At 38.6% G+C, this 22273-nt stretch overlaps 3 protein-coding genes across 4 annotated transcripts; 2 read left to right on the top strand and 1 right to left on the bottom strand.

The window, feature by feature from the left end:
- The first annotated feature begins 1667 nt into the window (after nucleotides 1-1667).
- LOC306852333 (DNA-directed RNA polymerase III subunit RPC8) lies at nucleotides 1668-5909 on the top strand. Its single transcript, XM_079389069.1, has 6 exons — nucleotides 1668-2184; nucleotides 2736-2832; nucleotides 2910-2996; nucleotides 3840-3903; nucleotides 4017-4257; nucleotides 5183-5909. The coding sequence occupies exons 1-6, from the start codon at nucleotides 2074-2076 to the stop codon at nucleotides 5231-5233; spliced, it is 651 nt and encodes a 216-aa protein (XP_079245195.1). The 5' UTR covers nucleotides 1668-2073; the 3' UTR covers nucleotides 5234-5909.
- LOC306852403 (cold shock domain-containing protein C2-like) lies at nucleotides 5867-11379 on the top strand. 2 transcript variants are annotated; one of them, XM_079389178.1, is made up of 4 exons: nucleotides 5867-6071; nucleotides 7734-7992; nucleotides 8812-8934; nucleotides 9736-11379. In XM_079389178.1, the coding sequence occupies exons 2-4, from the start codon at nucleotides 7814-7816 to the stop codon at nucleotides 9896-9898; spliced, it is 465 nt and encodes a 154-aa protein (XP_079245304.1). In that variant the 5' UTR covers nucleotides 5867-6071; nucleotides 7734-7813; the 3' UTR covers nucleotides 9899-11379. The 2 variants fall into 2 exon arrangements, with proteins under 2 accessions (XP_079245304.1, XP_079245305.1); XM_079389179.1 differs by lacking the exon at nucleotides 5867-6071 and having other exon boundaries at nucleotides 7084-7992; nucleotides 9736-11378.
- LOC306852323 (phosphomannomutase 1-like) lies at nucleotides 11335-21400 on the bottom strand. Its single transcript, XM_079389042.1, has 8 exons — nucleotides 21111-21400; nucleotides 19571-19688; nucleotides 18386-18462; nucleotides 18056-18147; nucleotides 17857-17956; nucleotides 16604-16679; nucleotides 13828-13943; nucleotides 11335-13737 (listed from the first exon to the last, which is right to left on the bottom strand). Exons 1-8 carry the CDS (start codon nucleotides 21222-21224, stop codon nucleotides 13615-13617), a joined length of 816 nt encoding a protein of 271 aa, XP_079245168.1. The 5' UTR covers nucleotides 21225-21400; the 3' UTR covers nucleotides 11335-13614.
- Between the last annotated feature and the right edge of the window lie 873 nt (nucleotides 21401-22273).

Raw genomic sequence — 22273 nt, forward strand, 5'->3', positions numbered from 1 at the left:
TTTATTGGTCTCAGAGATATTCCTGAGGTTTGTTTCACTTCGTCTCTATTTAATTTGGCGAAATAATGTTTCCAAATGTCAGGCTGTGCGGCGGAAGGCTAAAAATAAAAGATGTCATAGCAACAATGCAGCCATTGGCTGAGAACGCAGCGCAGCGTCCACTCAGCAGTGGGCGTGGTGACGTAGGTTCAGCGCGTACCAAGGTGCATGATGGGAACTGGAGTTTCGAACGATGCAATGAGTTTTAAATTAGAAGATTTATGAAATGAAAAGCAGATTTTAAGCCCCAAACACAAATAATTAGAGGCAGAAGAAAACTATCTTGTAATGTTTGGTCAGAGCTCTTTACTGGCTTTTGGAATATTTTCTCATCAGAAATTAAATCGGATATTAAGAATTGAAATTTGAAGTAGGCCTACTTTAATGACGTGGATTTTTACTTAAAAAGTTACTTAAAATGTTCTCTTTCACATTTTCTTCTGCAAAGAGGGAGTGAGTGAGAACATCAGAGGTCATAGTTTAACAACATTCCTTTAACGTATATCAACTGGTCGTACAAATGATATTAAACCCTAGCAGTCTCATAATTCTCACTATTATTATTAGTCCAAATGTTCACATGCATGCTTGCTACTCCTTTTATGGAGTGCTGCACTGAACCACTGAACCATATATATATGTGTGTGCGTGTATATATATATTAATGCTAAACAATCTCAGCAGTGCCTTCTAACCATGCATAACATGCTGGATGAACTGCAGATCTTTGAGGAGATTGTTCGAGGAACAGTAGACAGCAGATCCACTCTCTGCTTCATTAGTCAAAAGACGAGCCTATGGATGACATTTAGTACAATGCTTTTTAAACGACAGTCACACTGTCTTAACAAGTCTTCATCAGTGCTGCATGTGAAGCTCTTCTAAATGAGTTTCTGACAGACTGATGTCTAAGATATTAAGATGAAATCTCAAACTCGCTGTAGAGCTAAAAGCATCACCAACAAAACATTAGAGACATAAAAATTAAGTGCTTTTAAGATGATTCATATATCTTTTGTTGGATGTCTCAGGTGTTATATTAAAATTTTTAGAAATAGTTTTAAATTAAAATGTAGATGGACATATTTTGTATAACTATTTTTCAAACAGAGAAATAAACACTGGATTTGAACATGCGATGCGTAAAATATTAATATTATAGCTATGCAAATATTAATATAACAGTTTTGCAAGTGTTATTTTCCTTTTTATTATCTCACAGACCTCGATAGACACAAAACAAAATTATAATTATGCATAATTGATGAATTATCAGTAAAAAGACAGTTTCACATTATAAAACACTTGAGTTCACAACAAAATATACATTTTGTGCATATAAACAGAAAATATATATTTAGTTTGTTGATATTAGTTTATATGTTTTGCAAGTGTTTTATTAAAAGCATAAAGACAAAAGCCAACAATAAAAAGGTTATATAAAATACATAATACATATAATTCTGAAATTAACTAAAGTGTATTATACTTTAGTATTTACTATGTATTACACTATAAAATAATCTTACGAGCAATTTAGTTTTTAAGTCTTAAAATAACATATTTTGGAATAAATAAATAAATGAAGGAAGATATGCTTTTATTTTGCAGGTTTCTGTTTATCTATGCGGTCACGTGACGTCAGTGCCGTAAAGCGCCAGCCGCTGTCGTGAATCGGCGCATGTGTGGCTGTTGTCATGCTGTGCGCCCAAATCATGAAATATTTTGTTATTAATAGTGTAAATATATAAACCGGAGCTGCTGGATACTGTCTGCCCGCACAGAACCACAGGCTGCTGAAGCTGCCGGAGGACTGAGAAGTAATGACAAAGCTGCAGAACATCAAATTTAAGAGTGACAGATTCATAAAGCAGTAACTAATAGAAGTTCATAGTTAACGCTACTCATAGCAAACAAGCTCAGTCTGAAAGATCTCGTAGTCTGGTTTCCGCGGGTTTAGAGCGTTTAGAGTTCTGGTCTGGTCTGGTCTGGTCTAGTCTGGTCTGGTCTGGTCTGGTTCTGGTCTGGTCCAGGATGTTTGTACTGGTGGAGATGGTGGACACGGTCCGGATCCCTCCGTGGAGTTTCCACCGACAGCTGAACGAGGCGATCGCCGAGGAGCTCAACAAGAAACTCGCCAACAAGGTGAGCTGAGTCATGCATATAAGAGTTATCAATACATACATCCTCAAAATATTCTTCTGCTCAACAGGGATGCATTTATTTCACAAAAACAGTAATACTGTGGAGTAGTAGTATTATGAGTTAAAATATTATGTGACCCTGGCGCACAAAACCAGTCTCTGTATGGGCCAAAATTATCAATTTTTATTTTATACCAAAAATCATTAGGATATTAATTAAAGATAATGTCCCATGAAGATATTTAGTAAATTTCCTACTGTAAATATATCAAAACTTCATTTTTGATTATTAATATGCATTGCTAATGACTTAATTTGAACAACTTTAAAGGAGATTTTCTCAATATTTAGATTTTTTTCCAGATTTTCAAATATGCATCTCAGACAAATATTGTCCGATCCTAACAAACCATACATTAATGGAAAGCTGATTTATTCAGTATGTATAAATCTCAATTTCGCAAAATTGACCCTTATGACTGGTTTTGTGGTCCAGGGTCACCTATAGTTTTCGAGTGCTTGTGTGGTCTGAACTCCTCCGCCCGTCTGCAGGTGGTGTATAACGTGGGTTTGTGTATCTGCCTGTATGACATCACTAAACTGGAGGACTCCTACATCTTTCCCGGAGACGGAGCGGCTCACACTAAAGGTGACTGTTCCTCAATGCATTCACACAGAGACCCTCTGTGTCCAGCACCTCCTCATTCTCTCTCTCTCCTCCTGCAGTGCACTTTCGATATGTGGTTTTCCACCCGTTCCTGGATGAGATTCTGCTGGGAAAGATTAAAGGCTGCAGCGCTGAAGGTGTTCATGGTAAGAGGGGATGAAAACTCTTAGGGTTCTAATGACTGCTGGCATCATTATCGTTAACTAAAAATAAAACAAACCTTAAATTTTTTTTAAAAATCTTTAGTTCCTCGCTCAAAAATAAGTATTTATGTCAGTGAACATATCAGTGCCGTCTGAATGAAAAGTCCTTGTGTCATTGTCACAAACCTGCTTAGTCTTGTTGTCAGTATAACAGTGCTCTCTGTTAGTATTACCTGATGTAAACTATGACAACAGTTTGGATGACAGTTACTGTACTGATATGCAGAAGGCTGCACTTCTTAGGTATGCCATATATCCATTTAATAAGTATAAATTTACACGTTACTGTATGTGGGATATTGATTGAAAGAGACTGTTTCGAAATGTTTGAATTATTGAGGATATGGTCGATCTCCCAATATTTAGCTGCACCCTTCAGCCATTGTAAGGCCATGATTGACAACATGATCCACAATAGTGGCCCTTATTTAATCTGATATGGCCTATCTATGTCCTTGGCCTCTTCTGCCTCTTCCTCGGTACCCTTCCTCCATGCATCCTTACTCTTCTTCTACTCGGCTGTTCATCCATTGTCAGAATTTGTAACTCTTGTGTTATCCTCTGTCTATATGCTTTAGAACACAATGAGCACATTTACATGCAGATCATTATGGTTCATATTCATTGTCAAGCCTTTATTCTAGTCGATTAAGAGCATTAGAACCTTGTTTACAGAATGATGGCTTGATTAGAATATGGAAGGTAATTGGAAAAGGAAAATGACAAAGTCTGCATGTGAACCGTCGTTATGAGGTGAATAATGAGTTCATGTTTTTGATTCCACAGTGAGCCTCGGATTCTTCGATGACATCATAATCCCGCCAGAGTCGCTACAGCAACCGGTTAAATTGTATCCTGAATCATGGCTTCTACTATCACATTAACATGACACTGTTAATTAGCTACCAGTGTATTTGTAGCATCATGTACCCAGCATGCTCTGTTCCTTCACGGTTGGCATAGCGACGAGGCGGAGCAGGTGTGGGTGTGGGAGTACGAGACGGACGAGGGCGCTCACGACCTCTACATGGACCAGGGCGAGGAGATCCGCTTCCGGGTGGTGGACGAGATCTTCATCGACACGTCGCCCACGGGTCCCAGCGCAGAGAAGGAAGGGCCGGGCACGGGCACAGCCGCAGCCACAGCGCCACCTGCAGGAGCGGAGGACAGCGCGCAGCAGAAAGAGGCTCCATACACACTCATAGTGAGAATATTAGACTTTAAAGTGCCCCTATTATGGATTTTTGAAAATTACCTTTCATGCAGTGTGTAACACAGCTCTAAGTGAATGAAAACAACCTGCAAAGTTTTAAATCTGAACGTGCACCGTGTAAAAAGTTATAGGGCCCTATTTTAACGATCAAAGGCGCACTTATAGTGTATCCGAACCCACTTTGGCTAGTTTCAAGGTGGGAAAAATGGTCAGCGCCCTTGGCGCATGGTCCAAAATAGTTGTCCCTATTCTCTTAATGAGTAATGGGTGTGTTTTGGGCATAAGGTACAATAAACCAATCAAGAGTCTCATCTCCCATTCCCTTTAAGAGCCAGTTGCGCTTGTGCCATGACGGATTCGCTATTTACACGGAGGAACTTGCAAGAGCAAAGACTGAACGCGTCTCCAGAGAGGAAACGGAGCAAAGAGCTTACGCGCGTTGTGGATCCACCTGTAGGCGCATATTACTAACGCGCTCTTTAAATAACAAAACAAAATACTGCGCCATTGACTTTAGACCAGGTTTTAGTTGGTCAATGGCCCAAGCCGTTTCATGTTGATGTCAACTTGAAACATTAGCATATTGCCCGCCCTTGTTGGTCTTCTCCTGTTGGTCTGAATGAAAATGCAAATTCATTCTTTGTCACTAGGTGGCGGTAAAATAGAGGTGTCCCTGGTGGTAACGCTGTACACAAAGCAGCACTGCGCTCACAAACACTGCTTTATCAGGCATTACATGCATGATGAAATGAAAATGAGACCAATCGGACCAATCACCGCAGATTAGCGCCACATAACCCAAAATAGGGGCATTTTAAATAAAGCTACAATGAATATATAACCCGTTCCAACCACCATTTGTCTTTGTAATATCCTACACCGTAATACCACAAACCTCTCTTGTTTTCTTTTGCAGGGATCTGTAAGTGAACCAGGTCTGGGTCTTCTGTCCTGGTGGAACAGTTAACAGTCTCATCTGTGTTATGAACTGTAATGAAAAGACTCGTTTACACAATAAACTGAACATCTGTGGACCAATCAGTGAGCAGCTGGTGCCGACCAATAGGAGACGCTTGATAAACGAGCCATTTATAATGATTTAAATGGGATTTTTGTGTTGTATTGCTGTGTCCTACGGAGTTTACTTTATAGATAAATTCTATAAAAATGTTTAGCGTTTAATCTTTTTCTGACACCGAATGGAATATTTTTGCGTGATCATGTATATATAGTTTTTGGATTTTTTTTTCTCCTGCTTTTTACAACATTAAAAATGGAGTAAATGAAAAATGTTATAATCTATTTAGTTTACTTTGTATTTAAATGATATACAGTATATTATTATTGCTCTATTGTAGGTTATTGACTTTTGGACTTTCCCTCCATCATAAGTTTGGAAATAAAAACAATAATAGTAAACAAATAAGGAAACTTGCTTTGCACCTGAACATCCAAATAATATGGTACTAATATGTATAAATGTGTCATGTTTTATAACAGAAATGCTGTCCCCACATTATGATAAGCATCATAAATATCTATCTTAGCTTCCACTAAGGCTGTATGTGTTGTCAGCTGACTGTAGTTGTTTATATAATCTGATATGGCACGAGACAGTGTAGTGATGATGGGAGTGACTCATGTGAACGGCTTCAGTGCGTCATCTTCGGGATTCGGTGATGCATGCACAAACGCGTCGGTTCTCCCGGTAAAAGCGTGCTAACGGGGATCACACACGAGCTTCTCTCTGTATATCTCATCTTACAGGACGGGACGCGAGCATCTGGCCACTCCTGACAGCGGCTGTAAGTTTCTGCGTGGGCTCCATGTGTTTGGGCGTTTTTCTTTATTTTGTCTGTATTTATTCCCGTACTGTTGGTACTATAAATAAGCGTATATAACAGCTGAATTAAAATGATTAAAGCTAGTGCTTGTTTTTATTAGGCGTGATCCCATCCCATCGCCCTCCTTTGGTTGTTTTTGAAAACTTAGCGCCCTTCCTAGACAGCAGTTATTAGGGTTGTTTGTGCGCATAGAAGTGCTGTAGTAAGTCATCAGAGGATCTCGAGGCACAGTCCCTGCTTGTCCTCCGTCAAGAACATTCTGGAAGCGGAAGATGAAAGGAACATCTGACGTTCACGAGTTTGGCGCCAGCTCTAGTCATTTTGACGCGTTTTTTATTTATTTTTTATGAGTCAAAATCATCGCGTCAAATTGTAAACACTTTTTCTGTCTTGTTCTTGTAAGTCAGTGCGAATTTGGTTCGCGCACACTGAATGCAGATCATATCGTATATGAGGGATTTCATTACATAAGCGGCGATGCTGAAATCATTGCATAATAATTAATATTATTGCCATTAATGGCAGAAACAGCAGCGGCTCTGACGTCACGAGGCCAGATCACTTGCGCGCGACCCCTAATCTAGACATAATTATACATTCTGACACCTGATGTAGCCTGCTGTTAGGTCTGATCTTGTTCAGAATCAAAGATATTTTCTTTGCAATTTCAATCCAACTTTATAAAATCAAAGTAGAGATGAAAAAAAAAAAAAACAGCTGATATTTAATTTCGGTTTGTTTGTGGCTGGAAATATAAGGTCAACCATATAGAAATGTAAGCACTGCATTGTGTGATGAAATATATCGTAGGCACAGCTGCAAAAACAAAAAAGGATAAATAAATAAAATAATAATGAATAAAAATAGAAACCACCACAGGAATTATGTTGGTTACCACTACAAATACCATCACAAACCAACTTGTAGGCAATTAAACCCATTAAAAATGTTTTTTCTGTAGTGTGTTTAGGGACATATTCCATTAGGATTTATTGGTTTTAACAAGCCCCCAATAGAAGTCGACCAATTACCAGTAGAGACCCTCAGGGTCCATTACAGTTTCCATTAAAACCAATACAAGTCCCATTATAACCAGGAAAACCATTACTAATTCTGATGGTGTCTATTGGGTTTTTGTTGTTGTTGTTTTCCCAGCAGGGTACTGCGCACAGGACAATAGGCTACAAATAGTAGGTTTGCGCGCTATTCTTTAATGAAATATACATCTGACGGTCAGTGGGCCTACAGTTCAGTAGAGAGTACAGTTCAGTCTGATCCCAGAACGGCTCCTTGTGTTCTTTAAGGCCTCTTTGAAGACAATGTAGGCTTTTGTGCACGAGGAACCGGGCACGCAGCACTCGCGCCCCGGGCGCAAACCGTCTTGAATGTAAACTCTCACACAGACACACACACACACACACACACACACACACACACACACACACACACACACAGAGACTTTGTGTGCACAGAATAAATGTCAGTGCAGAAGCTGTTTTACTGCACGTCGCTCCTCACAGAACAATCTGTGCCAGCAAAGTGCGCGCACGGAGCATCTGTCAACACTGCACAATGTGCGTCAGAGAGAGAAGCCGCAGCTAAATAACGCGTTGGATGTGGTAGTGTTTCTCTCACAGGTCGTCTTCTGCAAGCATCCGGAGTTCAGAGAGCAAACCTCCGCATCTAACGCCGTGCCCGTCACCATGGCGGAACCGGAGCTGTCGCCCGCGGCGGACCCGTCTCTGCGGTCTCCGCGCTCCGCGCCGCTGTCGCTGTCATTCCCGTTCCTGCGAGAAGGCAGCCGCGTTTGGGAACGCGCCGCGCTGCAGCCCGGGGAGTTACCAAGTCCTCTACCCACCAAACGCACGCGCACGTACTCGGCGTAAGTAAGTTCTGAGAACCTTCTAGGAACGTAAATAGAACGTTCTCTTTAGGTTCCCTGGAACGTTCCACTAACTTTCCTGGCTGACCAACAGCGAACGTTCTGGGAACCAAAAATTGTTAGCTGGGAGAAAGGGAATTTCGCAATGGGTTCACTATTGACAGATTTCTACGAAATGTCGCTATTGTGACTGCACATGTACAGTTACAGTCATGCATTTCATACTTTCAGAAGTAAGTAAGCCTATGTTCCCTGGGGATCGAATCCACGACCTTGGTGTTGCAAGCACCACACCCTCAGGTTGATTTCCAGCTAACAAATAGGCTATATGTTTGAGAACCTTTTGCTAACGTTCTCATGAAGTTATAAACATGTTATTTCTGAATGTTCTCAGAACATTTAAAGGTTTAAACAATGTTTTTCCCCCTTACTATGTGAATGTTAGATTAAACATTACCCTGCTAAAAAAACAATAGAAACCATCACAGAAATTCCAATGGTTTCCATTATAAACTATTAGATTTTTCCAGTAACGCCATTACAAAATTCCTTTTTGTAGTGTGTTTTGGGTATTTTTCCAACAGGATTTAACATCCATCACATACCAGTAGACACCATTATAGCTTCCATTAAAACCAACATTAAATCCATTACATTTTCTATTGTTTTTTTCAGCAGGAAAAAACATAACTGTTCGTAACTGAGAGAGCCTTGCCAATTCCTCTTTAGCAGGATTTACAGACAGACGCTAGCTATTTTGAACAGATGAGCGTTCAGCACAAGTGCATCTGTGTAAATCTTGTCTCTGTATGTCTGCAGAACTGTTCGAGCTAACGCGGGTCCCGTCTTTAAGGGCGTGTGTAAAACCTTCTCTCGGGCGAAGGGCCACGGCTACATCAGACCCGCTCACGGTGGAGAGGACATCTTCGTACACATCTCCGAGTGAGTCAGAGTTCAGACTGAAGCCATCAGATGCTGGGATTGTGTCATCAGAATCAGGTTCACGTCACACCTCAAAACCAAGAGGAAAAATACATAATATAACAACAACCCTGCAAAAATTATTTTCAAAATCGTAGGCACAACAAACATTATTGGAGTATGAAGAAAAACTCTATTTTAGTGTTTCTGAATTCCCCTTTTAATTTGTGAAATTTGTGAAATTCACTGATCTAACAATACTTTGAATATATTATCATTTTAGTAATAGTAGCATGAAGTATAACAAGAACAATAATTCATAAAATATAACAAAATAATTATCATTTAAAAAATAAAACAATAATAATGATTTGATAAAGTATAGTAATAATAATAAAAATAATAACAAAGCTAAAAAAAAACGATATTTATTTTAAATATAATAATTGTATAAAATATAACAAAAGAATAGTTATTAATAACTATAACAACAGTAATAATAATAATTAAATTTAATTATTTTCTGTGGTTTTAGAAAAAAATGCTGGTTTTGTTAAATCTGTTGAAATAAAAAATAAAACTTTGTATGGCACATTTATGTCTTTGTTCTCTTTTTAATACAAATGATACATTTAATCAAGAAAACAAAATTTTCTACACACCTAGCCTGATATTTATTTGAGATTTGTTTGTTGGCTGATGAAGAATGACTGTAAAATGTTGTCAGATGCAGTAGCTTCATATCTCAAATCTCACAGTGTTTTAGAGGTTTTCCTGCTGTCATGTGTTCGTGTAAATCACTCGTCCGTCTCTCTCTGGCAGTATCGAAGGAGAGTATGTTCCTGTGGAGGGAGACGAGGTCACATACAAGGTCTGTCCGGTGCCGCCCAAGAACGTGAAGGTCCAGGCTGTGGAGGTGATCATTACGCACCTCAAACCAGGAACCAAACACGAGACCTGGTCAGGCCAGATCATCAGCTCCTAGGATCCAGTCGGAGCAGGACTGTGGGGAGGGAGGAGGGTGGGTTTTCCCAGAAGAGAGCGCAAAGCATCATGGGAAGGCTTTTGAAAGTCGAAGGGTGCAGAGAATGTTGAGTTCAGCTGCGTTACGCGAACATTAGACTCTACGCAAGTATTTATTTCACACGTCCATGTGGTTTGGAAAGTCTCAGAATACACATCGCATTTGCAAACAGCATTACAGAGGTTTGTGTAGAGCTTGTAAATGAGTCGTCTGTAAGTGTGAGAAACTGTGAAATGATGGTTGAACATCCACAAACTGGACTGTGAACGGATCAAAGGCATCGATTCGGAGGCACGCGCTATACTTGTGGCTGTTTATATTTATTTATGCATTAATTTTAATGTTAAATTGATGGTAATAGGGTGGATCTCCCAAAAACCTGTCCAGAACATATCATATTCACAGTTATATTCACCCCAAAATCAAAAGGGAAAAATTAAGCAATTATGTCCTGCATAAAGATTGTCAGGACAATTAAACACAATTGTGCAAAACACTCAAATATCATACTTGTATTAGTTGTACTGACTTTATGAGGTCATTTATTCATGCATTTTACAGATTTTAATTTTTATATCGTTACTGAGAATAAAATCAATGTCTAAAAATGTTGGTAAACAACAGTAAAACATTCAATGTTTTATTTAACGCAATGAGAATTTTAGGGTAGGTGCTTTATTCTCATAAAAGTCACAATGCAAAAACAAATCATAATCGTCCTAAAGTTAACCTCAATTTTCATTATGCAAAATATGTTTCATTTGATTTCAGGGTGAAGTACGAATCAGACGTGATCTTGGCAGGTTTGGAGGGTTTCGTCCATTAAGCTCCGTTATATATGCTGGAACTGAAGTATCGTGGACTAATATTGCACTTGAACCCCAAATATAAACGGCCAAACTGACTTCATCTCCCAGGAATCTTTCTCGGGAGCTTTTCAGGGTAAAACGAGCAGCATTGTGTAGACAGCTGAAGAATAACAGTCGGCTAGCAAAACCATTTAAACAGCAGAAGCGGCTTTAAGGATCTTGTGTTGTTTTTACTGTATGTGACGTTCGTTATGTGATCAGAGATCCAGTCACGTGAAGATCACATGATCTGTAGTGATTTGTCTAGTGATTTGATCGTCAGATTTCTACGCTTCTGAATCCTCGTTTGGGTTTTAACCCATGTCTGCTTTTAAACGTCATTTTTGTTTTCAGCACTTTTTAGAGCTCAGAACACTGTGGTCTACATCATTATCATGTGGACTAATAAAATTAATTTACACATTTGTAAGCTATCTTACTGCAAAGCACGTTATTAATCATAAAATGTTTGCATTAGTTTTACAATACCTGCACATACACAAAATACACCTTAAGCATCCATAAACAGATCAGACTCTATAACAGTTTATGAAAAAAACTATTGTATTTAAAATAAACAGACATTTGCATTTTACATTGATTTTTTTTTTCTTTCAGACTCTGAACCACAAAAATAACATAACATGAGTGGTGATAAAACTAAAAATACAGATGGAGATACTCAATAAATGACTGTTTAATAGAATTAAGGTCACACTTCTTTAATCCAGCACTGTTTACATCATTAGTGTAATTTTTGATATGAATCAATTCAAGTTAAAGTGCATATGCCATCAGATATGAAGCAACATTCATAGCATGAGATCAGTAATGGATTGTGAATTAGAAATACTCGTCTGGTTAAACAGAAAAAAAAACATGTCTTACAATGCCCTGGAAATCTATGGGATCAGCACCATGTTTTCAGGGATCAACGGGAGCGTTTCAGCAACGACACAGACTCTGTCTGGAATGTAAATATCACATCTAAACCGATTCTTTATCTTGTTAAAAGAGAGCAACTATTAATTAACTTCGTGTCAAATCTGATGAGATTGCATCGTTTCAATCGCATATCCTCGCACTACACAAACACATAGCTCCAGACCATGCATTAAATATGCACAGTTGTCATAATCTTGTAAATATCTCCAGTCCGAGAGCACAGGAGGTGGGTAAACAATCCACATTCAACTAAGCATAAACATCTCAAATCAACTGCGACAGTAAATAAGATCAGAAGAGCATCACAAAACTTGAACTTAACAGACCTATAGTCATGTTGCGATTGGTCAGAAACGGGTCACGTTCACACTGCGGATCCTATGTCACGCCTCGATTGGGTCCATTTACACAAGTGACAAACAAATTAGCTCCTGAACACTTAATGCAGTGCCAGCAGCATTTGTATTAAATCTGAAAAAGTATTACAGCACTGAAATGCTTAACTGTTTTGGACACCGACGGCTCATCTGATCCAGATAGCACACATATGTCTGAAAGATGTCTGTTTAAGATCTGTTTAAGATCGCTTGATCTTACAAACATCTGACAGACGTCTTTCAGAAGTCAGTTTTACATATATTCTAAACCATAAACATCTTAAAGACATCTAATAGACGTCTGATAGGAAACGTCCTATAGACGTATTGTAGATGAGCAAACACCCTAAAAATACGTCTTGCAGATGTAAATGCAGACGTCAATTAGTCATCTCCATGACGTACGTGTGCTTCAGGGGAGATGCTAGAAAACTAAAGAAACAAATGCATTTCTTCAGTATTTCACCAAACAGGGCCTTAACCGATAGGCTATTAAGAATCAGATATGGCCAAATTTGTCTCTTAGTTTCTGATATTCTTGATGCTGCTCAGCTGCACTCTATTGCTCCGTTTATGACAAGTTTCATTATTATCATTTTTTTCCTATAAAGGCACTCAGTGTAAAATGATTGAGATGACCAATCAAATAAAAGAAGTCAGTGTTTACCGTTCAAAGAAGATCCGACAACTGTTATACGACAGAAATGCTAAATGTCCGACAGGAATATCCAGCTATACTCAACCTTTGAGTAGTTTTGGACTGTAAAGATATCATTGTGGCTATGTGATTCCTGTAATGCTTGTAATTGTCAATGTGGCGAGACAAGAAACATGAAAGGAGCAGTTTTCGGCATATTAAGAGTGGATGTGCAAATACTTTAAAGTAAAACAGTTAAAATGCATTATTTTACCATAAATTGTAAAAACTATTGAATGTAATTATTCAGTTCATTTAACTAAATTAGCACCCTTATGTGATGGAGCACACTAGGTAAACAAACACAAACGCCTCTTACTAATAACTGATAGCTAATGCTACTTTGGTTTAAAAAGTTAAAATGGTTGGCTTCCATGTTTTAAGTTCACAGCTTTGAGATGTCAAACACTGCACTGTGTCGACCATCATTATTTCTGGAGTGTGTCCTGTGCATCATTCAGAGGATTCATTGTATTTTACAAACAGGTGTCACTCCGGAAATGTTGCAGTGTGAACGTGGCCACAGCAAACAGCTTTTATTATAAAAAGAGGGGACATCTTTAGATTTAAAATTAACATTTGAAACTATTTGAATAAAAAAAAAACTATGACTACACTGATGAGGCTCCATCAGTGATAATTACATACAGTCCCTTTAGTCTGCGGATCAGCAGTGGTTTGGGTTTGCCTTCATGTCAGCTGGTTCTCAGGCTCGGTGCAGCAGACTGCATTACCCACAGTGACCAGCAGCGGGCGCAGTAGCTCTGCACACAGGCAGTCTGGTGTACGTGCGGGTGCACGCAGACGCTTTCACGCCTCATTGGGAGGAGCCTTGAAGAATATCTCTCTGCAGAGCCTGGCCGTGTCTTCAGGGGAGCGGACGGTGAAGCCAATGGTACGGGGGTCTTCGAAGATCTCATAGTCATTTCCACCCTAAACCGTGAACAAATATTAAAAATAAACAAACAAACACACATTAATATATATATATATATATATATATATATCCATTCAATCACGTACCAATGAAGTTTCATTGCCGAAAAAGTAGATGGCATCCAGTTCTTCCTTCTCCAGGACGTCCAGACAGAGCCGTTTGTCCCAGCCCTCTGGGAAGATGTCGAAACTAATCAAACCCCCTGCAGACAATGACAAAACCAACAATTAAGAGGAAATTTAAGAAAAGATAGTCTGATTCATTTAACTTTGGCATAACCTTAAGCATCAAAAGTTTATCTAGGATGCCTGCAGTGTTTTTCCAAGTTAAAGGTTTGGAGATGATGTTCAGTAAAGGTGTGGTGAAAGATTTTAGCTGTTTGAAACTTCTACCTGCTCTCATCCCAAAAATCAGAACAAAACCCCGCCGTCCTAACACATGCCAGCAAACCTGAACATGTAATTGAATAACAGGTACACAGTGCTTTTGACTGGCTAAATAAATCAGGCTGCTTCTCTGACACTGTGAAGCCCTGTAAAGCCTAATATATGAGACAAAAAAAACATTTTCGAAACTTTAGACGAAAAAAAGATGTTATGTTTTTGTTAAATATCATATTTGATCCATAAACCTTTTATGGCTCATATAGTATAATATATAGTGAGAATATAGAGGAAAGAAACAGGGCCCGACATGAGCAAAATCATGCAGATGCTGATATTTATATGGCAAAAAATAAGATGAAATTCTGATGTCTATCTGGACCACGAAGTATTTTGACATAGTGAAATAAATAAATGCCAAACGATTTTCTAACAAAATCAAATTTATGTCAAGCACACATCAAGGTCAGCTCAGTAGCGTTTGAATCCTACGATGCCAAGGGTTGCTATTAACTGTTGCATTCATGCGTGTAATGAAGAGAGCAGAGAGATGAAACGTTCAGTGAGTGAAAAGCAATGGCATTCTCAAAAATTACAAAAGTTGACGAGTCCTTAAAAAGTCTTAAATTTAATTGCATCAAGACCATAGAAAGTCTTACATGGTATAAGAAAGTCTTAATTATGATTTAAGGAGGTCTTAAATTTGGGGACGGTAAGACATGAATTGTGATACGGTTAATGTGACGATTAAATTTCACAAGGCTGCGATTTCATTGAATATGAGCGCTGCACGTTTCAAAGTCCTCCACCTGCTGGCAGAGAATGAATTAACGTTTTTAATAAGCCCGTCTGCTGTTTTTATTCAGACCAATGTTAAAATTAACCCATGTTTTTATGCAGCAAACATGCAGAGTTTTAAATGTGAACTAGTGGATCGACCAGAAGATAATGCATTGTAAAAATGGAAACAAGACAGTAATATATGTTAATTAATATAATAAATGATTGATAATAATTGTTTAATAATAATAATACCTTTCCTTCCATTTTTCTTAAAAACATGTTTCAAAAGCTAAAATGTGAAGTTAATCATTTGATAAAACTTTGTTTTTGTGAAAGCCTGTATCTAAAACATGCTTTTTACAGTCACTTTAATTTAATTTGTGCAGGTCTTAAATCTTAAATATGAGCTTAAATATCCTGCAGATACCCTGGTCTGGCAAATACTGTTTTTAGGTAGGCCTATATAATTGTCCGGACCGCAGCTGGTGAGGAGGGTTCATTACTGGACCCAAAGCAGTTTTAATTGAAGACCCCTGGTATAGCAAATACTTACATAAAATTATATAAATATACCTTTTCAGTTTCAACTCCCAATAACTCAATGTAGTAAGGTGATGTTTAAATGCGTAGTTGTAATAATAACTTAAAATGCAATGTAATACAGTGATGATTGAGAGATGAACAAATAAACGATAATCAAGGAAAGTTAAGTTGCTTTAGTCCAGTAAGTGTTCATCTGGAAATATTACTAACAATATCTTACTATCAATAAGTTATTCTTATATCTGGCTTATAAAAATCAGTAAAGATTTCTCAGAAAAAAGAACCAAAAGCTGAAGGTGGACATTGTACAATTACACTAAAAGACCCTTTACTTGCTAAAAAAGTCAAAACTATCAATCAGATGACAGAAGGCATGTAGTAGATAATGTGCGACAGGTTTTTCAGCAAAGTTTTGATTTTGAGGCCTTGGAAATGTGTGTACAGGAGGTTTTATAGGGTCTATTTAGTGTGTTCCTCCAAAATGAACCCTTCCAGCGGTTTTAAAGCTGCGGCTCAGCAGCGAAACAGAGAGTTTAACGAGTTTACGAGCCCTGAGGCTCATTCTCATGGTAATGGCCCTTTTTGTGTGTGAGATGGTCTGTCTTCGGAGACGTGTACTGCGTGATTGCTTGTCCCCAGAGAGATTGAGAAACTCTGCAGGACCGAAATCAGTCGTTAAAAATTAATTATTGTCCAACACACCCTCAACTCACACAGACACTCATTAGTGTCCCTCCACTGAACTGCAGAAACATTCCAGCACTGACTCAACAGTTGCTTGAGCAACCTCACACCCCTGGCCCATCCCCCTCTGACTGTACGTCAAAAAGAAGAAGAAAAACACAAAGCCAGTGTTTGTGAAGCTGAGAGGCAAAACTGCTGAGAATGGAGTCCAGACATCAAAGCTAATGCATGACCGTGTGTGTGTGTGCATGGCAAATGCAAACAGGTTACTGAGTAAACACTCGTTTTCTCTCACAGGTGATTGGTCTGTCAACACATGAGTGCATCCGTTAGCACTCGCTTATCACCTTTAACACAGATAGCATGTGTGTGTGTGTCTTATGTGCTGTGCAGGTACAAACAGCTCTGTTTCAGCACGGATCATTTGCTTCAGATCATCAGAGAGCTGGTGATGTCATTTCCTGCTCACCTCTGGTGAACCGCAGGCCTTTTCCAGCAAACTCCTTCTGCAGAGCCGCCACAAACTTCTCTCGTATCTTCTCTCTCTGCGGGACAGGAGATTTTGGATTGAAGTTTTGGGTTGTTTTTAATGTGCGTTTAGGTTCATTAGTGCTTTAATTGAAATCAGTCAATTCATATGGACCTGTTCACACAGGAACACAGATCGTGCAATGACAACGGTACAACTTGCTTTACGTTGGATGTAAATAGACCTTTCATTGGCAATTTGCTTGATTTTCTGTTTGATATATTTTGATGTCTTGATATAAACAGACCCTTTAAAGGAACACTCCAATTTTTTTGGAAATAGGCTCATTTTACAACTCCCCTAGAGATAAACAGCTGAGCTTTACCGTTTTTGAATCCATTCAGCCGATCTCCGGGTCTGAAAAGTTGCGATTTTCTAGGCCGATATGGCTAGGAACTACACGCTCATTCTCATTACGCCGGATCGAGAGTATAGTTCCTAGCCGTATCGGCCTAGAAAATCGCAACTTTTCATTTTCCATCGGTCTTAGTACACGATGTAACTACAGAAGAGTCAAGCTTTAAATCTTTGGTCATTTTTGAGCGAGATGCAAACGGTCTAATCCGATTCAATGATCTATGCTAAGCTAAGCTAAAAGTGCTACCGCTAGACCCGGAGATCGGCTGAATGGATTCAAAAACGGTAAAACTCAACTGTTTAACTCTAGGGGAGTTGTAAAAATAGCTTATTTCCAAAAAAGGTGGAGTGTTCCTTTAATGAAACCCGTTTTGGGTTTTGCGTGAACAAATCCTCAACTTTTAGCCAATGGACCCTTTTCATTTAACAGTCATCAGCATCGTAAATCCTTGATTCATGTACATTCCTGTACATTTATAACACTATACCATGCATTATATCTCCTTTCTGGCAAATTATAAAAATACTAGTTAACGCTAATGCGAGGGTGTTTCTAATGTAGCGTCTATGGGAGGGATGGTAAATTTGACATCATTCTCTCTTCTGACTGCCGATATCAGTCTCTCTCAATTTTTTTTTTCCTTTGATTGAAAGTCGTGAAAACACTATCGTGGAGTTTTTCTTTTGCTATTTAAGCAAATGGGAATGCAAAAAATATATTTGCGGTACTCTCCCATTCACTGCTCTTCAAGTTAACCCAACTATGGTGACTTCCGCTGCTGAGAAACCTGGAAATGTGAAAAAGGTCCATTCTGGAAAAATAACAGTGAGAATACCTTGTCGATTTCAGAGAACTCGATTCGCTCTTCTAGCGTGCAGCTGCGTCCGATGGGTGAGATGTTGATCATGCCGTTACGAAACTCAATGAATGTCCCTCTGAGAGAGATAGAGAGGTTTGATTTAACTTATTAAATTTGGTTTGCTGTATTGTAATGACATTACAGGTGACCAGCTCTGGAGTGTGTATGTTGTTACCGTTTCTTGGGTAGTTTGATGAGTCCCATGTAGCTGAGACAGAAGTTGATGAGGTCCTGCAGTAACTCCTCGCCCAGATGATTCTGAATGGCCTGAGAAACAGATTGAAAAAATTACAGGCACTTTCAATGAAAGTTCTAAAAAGAATTTATAGACAATTTTGTATCAACACAGAGATTTAAAAAATGTAAGACATTTTAGAGACTTTCAATGAAAGTTCTAAAAAGAATCCCAATTCAGTAACAGCACCATTAAAGTATTTCTATTATATTTGAAGCATGTAAGACATTTGAATATTTTCAGGATCTACAGGCACACAAAATGAGTCACCTGTTTAGAGATGAGTTTGCCGTCTTTGTATTGCACGGTTCCATTTTCAGCGAAGACGTAGTCAAACTTGTGTATGACTGCAGCGATAAAAAACAAAACAACAGAATGAGACGCAATCAAAGTGCTGAATACATCTGCTCTGATGAACATCTTATCATCCTGGTGACCTTTACCTGTATTACACAACACACACATACTGATGTAAACAAGCTCATTTACACTCTGAGTGATTCACTGCTCTTTCTGATTCATTCAAGATCACACCTGTTTTATTGCTGACTGGATAACTTCATTAAATGCCAGCTGTCATTGTCACATAAACTCACATCAGATCTGGATTCTGATCTAATGCAGTTTTAAAGTGTACTGTTCTCAGTCTGACTCAATCATGATTTCTTGGTATATCTAATCAGATCTGCCACATGCTACACTGATAATCAACAGACACTGATGACACTAGAAACTGATCTAGATAAACGATACGAGAAAAGTCAAACATGGAGTTGAGACTGAAATTAACAACCACAGTTAAGACAGAATCTCAATTTTTTAATCTAGACAGCAATGAAATTAACATTTGCATTTTAATGAGTATATAAGCAACTTAAATTCCGTTTAAGCCATACATTTGTATCAGTTTCCATTGCCATACTGTCTGGGCAACAAATGCTTCTCAGATGTTTCTCACAAGAAAAAGACCCAAGTAATCTCACATGTGTCTGTTGTTTTAGAAAACATCTAAAGAATGTCTCAAACTGTGCTCAGACATTCTCAACATTAAAACTCTCCTTTCTCATCATTCACATTAATCTGAGACAAAAGGAGCAGTTTAGAGAAGCATAACTGAGAACTAAGCCCTCGGAGCTTTAATAATAAAAAGCAACCTGTGAGCAATACTTTGGTCAGCCGTGGTAGTGATGTCTACTGATGTTGATTTCATAACCGTTCATTCCAGTGGTCACAAATTAATTTCATCAATTGGGGTCTAGACTGAGGGAGTTATGGGATATCAGATGTTGTGTTAATGTTTGAGTTTACTCAGTGATCCAGTCAAACCAGTTCCTCCACATTCCACATCTGATGCAACATCCAAAACCCATTAAACACATGGTTGAAATGATCCTAAAGACTCCAGACAGTCAGCTGGCTTGAAATGGATGACAGGCCCACATAACATTCTCTAACCTTCATCTCCTTCTCCGAGCTGTTCTGCGATTTTGGAATAATCTGAACCGCCCACCACGCCGATCTTCACCTTCTTTCTCAAGGCCTGGAAAAAATCGTCCAGCTCAGGGTCGATCTTCTGCAGACACACAAACAGTATGACATCACTTCGGTGCCCCTGAAACTGATTTAGGAGTGACATCCAGCAGTTTTCAGAGTATTTTTGACCTGCATGTGCCATGTGTCCACTTCACAAGTAGACAAATAGTCTAAATACATCAGCTACAGAGCAACACTTGTCTCATAAAACATCATGCTTGCAGCTCTGTGTGTTATACTTTAGGTTTATGTTTTCAGCAGACGTTTAAAGTGCACGTTAGTCACGTTTAATGGAAGTGCGCTGGTTACGGTGTTGTGCTGAATTCTGACCCCGCCAGATTATTACCCCCTAGTATTGGTAGGTTTGGGGGTAGGTGTGGGGGAAGGTTTAGGGGTAGGTGTGGGGGAGGGGTTAGGATTAGGCAATCAGGTAGCGATTTCAACGAGGGGGGTAATAATTTGGCGCAGTGTTCGTGCGTAACGGAGACTGTTATAGTGCACTCAGGCTACAGGAAGTCATTCAGATCATCTGTGATTCATTACAGTACGATAGGAGGTAAACATGAAAAAAGAAAAACTCCAGGCGTTTAATGAGGGCGTTTGAGTATCTTGATGAGCAATGAATCCCATCAAGATTAATCAGCAAGAGCGATACTGATAATTACCGTACATCCACACTAACTGATGTATTCTAGAAATAATTAAGCGCTTTAAAGATGGAACTTTTGATTGGTTGTATATTATATATCTACGCTGTAGTGATACAAACGCTATTCTCTTGAAGTAAGAAGGGGTTTTAACACTTTATCTCTATCAAATCCTGGTGTGAATGGGCTTTTAACGGTGTGTCTTTCGTGACATGTTCTGTAAGGTTTTTACATTCAGTTCTGTTTTCTGGAGGAAAAGACACGGACAGCTGAGGACAGGATTGATTATGCAACTTCTGAGGACATTGCTACCATCTGATCTGATCGTAAATAAACACTATATGACCAGAACGGCATGTTAAGCGACAGATTTCACCTCCGGGACACAATGTTCCTCCAACAAACTGTTCTAGAAACGCATAATGTTCACTCTGTAATACTATATAAGCGCCTGATGCTAATGTTTAGGGACTAACTAACGTTTTAGAACGTTTTATTATTTTATTTAAAATTTTCAAACCATAACCTAACATTCCAAGAGCGTTCTATGGGAAGTGATGTATACGAGCAGAACGAGTGTACCATACTGCGCGCGCGCGCGCACACACACACACACACACACATCAGCGCTGCAAATAGAAACATTGTTACATGAGGATTAAGATGTCAATCTCATAAGAGCAGAGCTAGAGAACCCATATTTTATTACCCTTTAATTGTTATGCATTATCTTATCTATTACATGTCATATTATCTCATAGCTATCTCGTGGAATAATATAGAGGTTATAAACCTGGCTCTCATGTGATTTTTACCTCTCTCGGGGGTGTCAGCGTTCCGTCCACATCAAACAAGCACAACACATCTCGACCTCCGGATACACGAGACTTTATTTCCATTTCTTCTTGTCCAGCAATTAAAGTAGACATAAAATAAAATAAAAATCAATTTAGACAATTAAATATATACAAATCAGACTCTAAATGACTCAAGATGAGTTAATGCATAAGAATATAAACAGTCTGTCGTCTTTCTTGAAAGCACAAGATATTATTTACAAGGACTACAGTGTATACTGCAGGCTACATGATCACTACTGAGTGTGAATGAATCTGCATGTGGTTCTCTCTGCAGCACGATCCGCCCTGGGGAGGGGTCGGCCTCGGCCAATCAAATGCGCGGAGTCTTGTCACGTGCGTGAAGGGGGCGTTACCGCGCTGTGAGACGAGTGCATGGAATTCGGAAGCGTCACGTGGCCTAAAACAAGCAGGTCAAACTCACCAACTTCATTACACCTGAGCATAACAATAACAATAACAACATTCCGGAAAATAACTAAATAAGAAAAAAATATTTTCAATTAACTGTAATTTGGGAATGGTAATGAACGACAGTTTTGAAGAGTTCAGATGCAAAAGCCTCTAAATGTGCGTGTATATATATATATATATATATATATATATATATATATATATATATATATATATATAAAGCCACATCACCATATCTGTCGCAATTCTACACAATAATATATTGAAATGACCAAAATACTGTATAAAATTCAATGTAATATATATATATATATATATATATATATATATATATATATATATATATATAATAAAAAGTTTTCTTTTCCACTCTTCTTTTGAAGTTTCCATCTGATTATGGTGGCCTGCTCATATTAGATTGACCTCTTGGTGCTGTCTCTTGTTCTATGCTCAAGAACATGTAGCTCTGATTTCATCTGAAATGACTTGCTCTTCCTCCTCCTCTCAGATTGATGGATGTACCCGTGCCATCTGTGCACTTTGTACTGGCTTATATTTTGTATATCAAGAAACAATTATTAACATTTTTGAATTATTGTGTTTAAAAAGATGACAGCTGTGTTGCAGTTGTGCTTAACTTTTGCTTTCTTGTGTTTGGGGTTTTGCATCACAAGGTTATCACGGTGCAGATTGTGTGATAATGTTTA

This window comes from Barbus barbus (assembly GCF_936440315.1).
Source record: "Barbus barbus genome assembly, chromosome: 3".
Lineage (NCBI taxonomy): Eukaryota > Metazoa > Chordata > Actinopteri > Cypriniformes > Cyprinidae > Barbus > Barbus barbus.

Bases quoted from the DNA above. Each gene is read 5' to 3' on its own strand.
- LOC306852333 (XM_079389069.1), top strand. From the start codon at position 2,074: ATGTTTGTACTGGTGGAGATGGTGGACACGGTCCGGATCCCTCCGTGG. The intron at 2,185-2,735 runs GTGAGCTGAGTC...GCCCGTCTGCAG, and splicing joins ACAAGAAACTCGCCAACAAG to GTGGTGTATAACGTGGGTTT. The intron at 2,833-2,909 runs GTGACTGTTCCT...CTCCTCCTGCAG, and splicing joins CGGAGCGGCTCACACTAAAG to TGCACTTTCGATATGTGGTT.
- LOC306852403 (XM_079389178.1), top strand. From the start codon at position 7,814: ATGGCGGAACCGGAGCTGTCGCCCGCGGCGGACCCGTCTCTGCGGTCT. The intron at 7,993-8,811 runs GTAAGTAAGTTC...GTATGTCTGCAG, and splicing joins CGCACGCGCACGTACTCGGC to AACTGTTCGAGCTAACGCGG. The intron at 8,935-9,735 runs GTGAGTCAGAGT...TCTCTCTGGCAG, and splicing joins ATCTTCGTACACATCTCCGA to TATCGAAGGAGAGTATGTTC.
- LOC306852323 (XM_079389042.1), bottom strand. From the start codon at position 21,224: ATGTCTACTTTAATTGCTGGACAAGAAGAAATGGAAATAAAGTCTCGT. The intron at 17,957-18,055 runs GTAACAACATAC...TATCTCTCTCAG, and splicing joins ATCAAACTACCCAAGAAACG to AGGGACATTCATTGAGTTTC. The intron at 13,944-16,603 runs GTGAGCAGGAAA...CATTGTCTGCAG, and splicing joins AGGCCTGCGGTTCACCAGAG to GGGGTTTGATTAGTTTCGAC.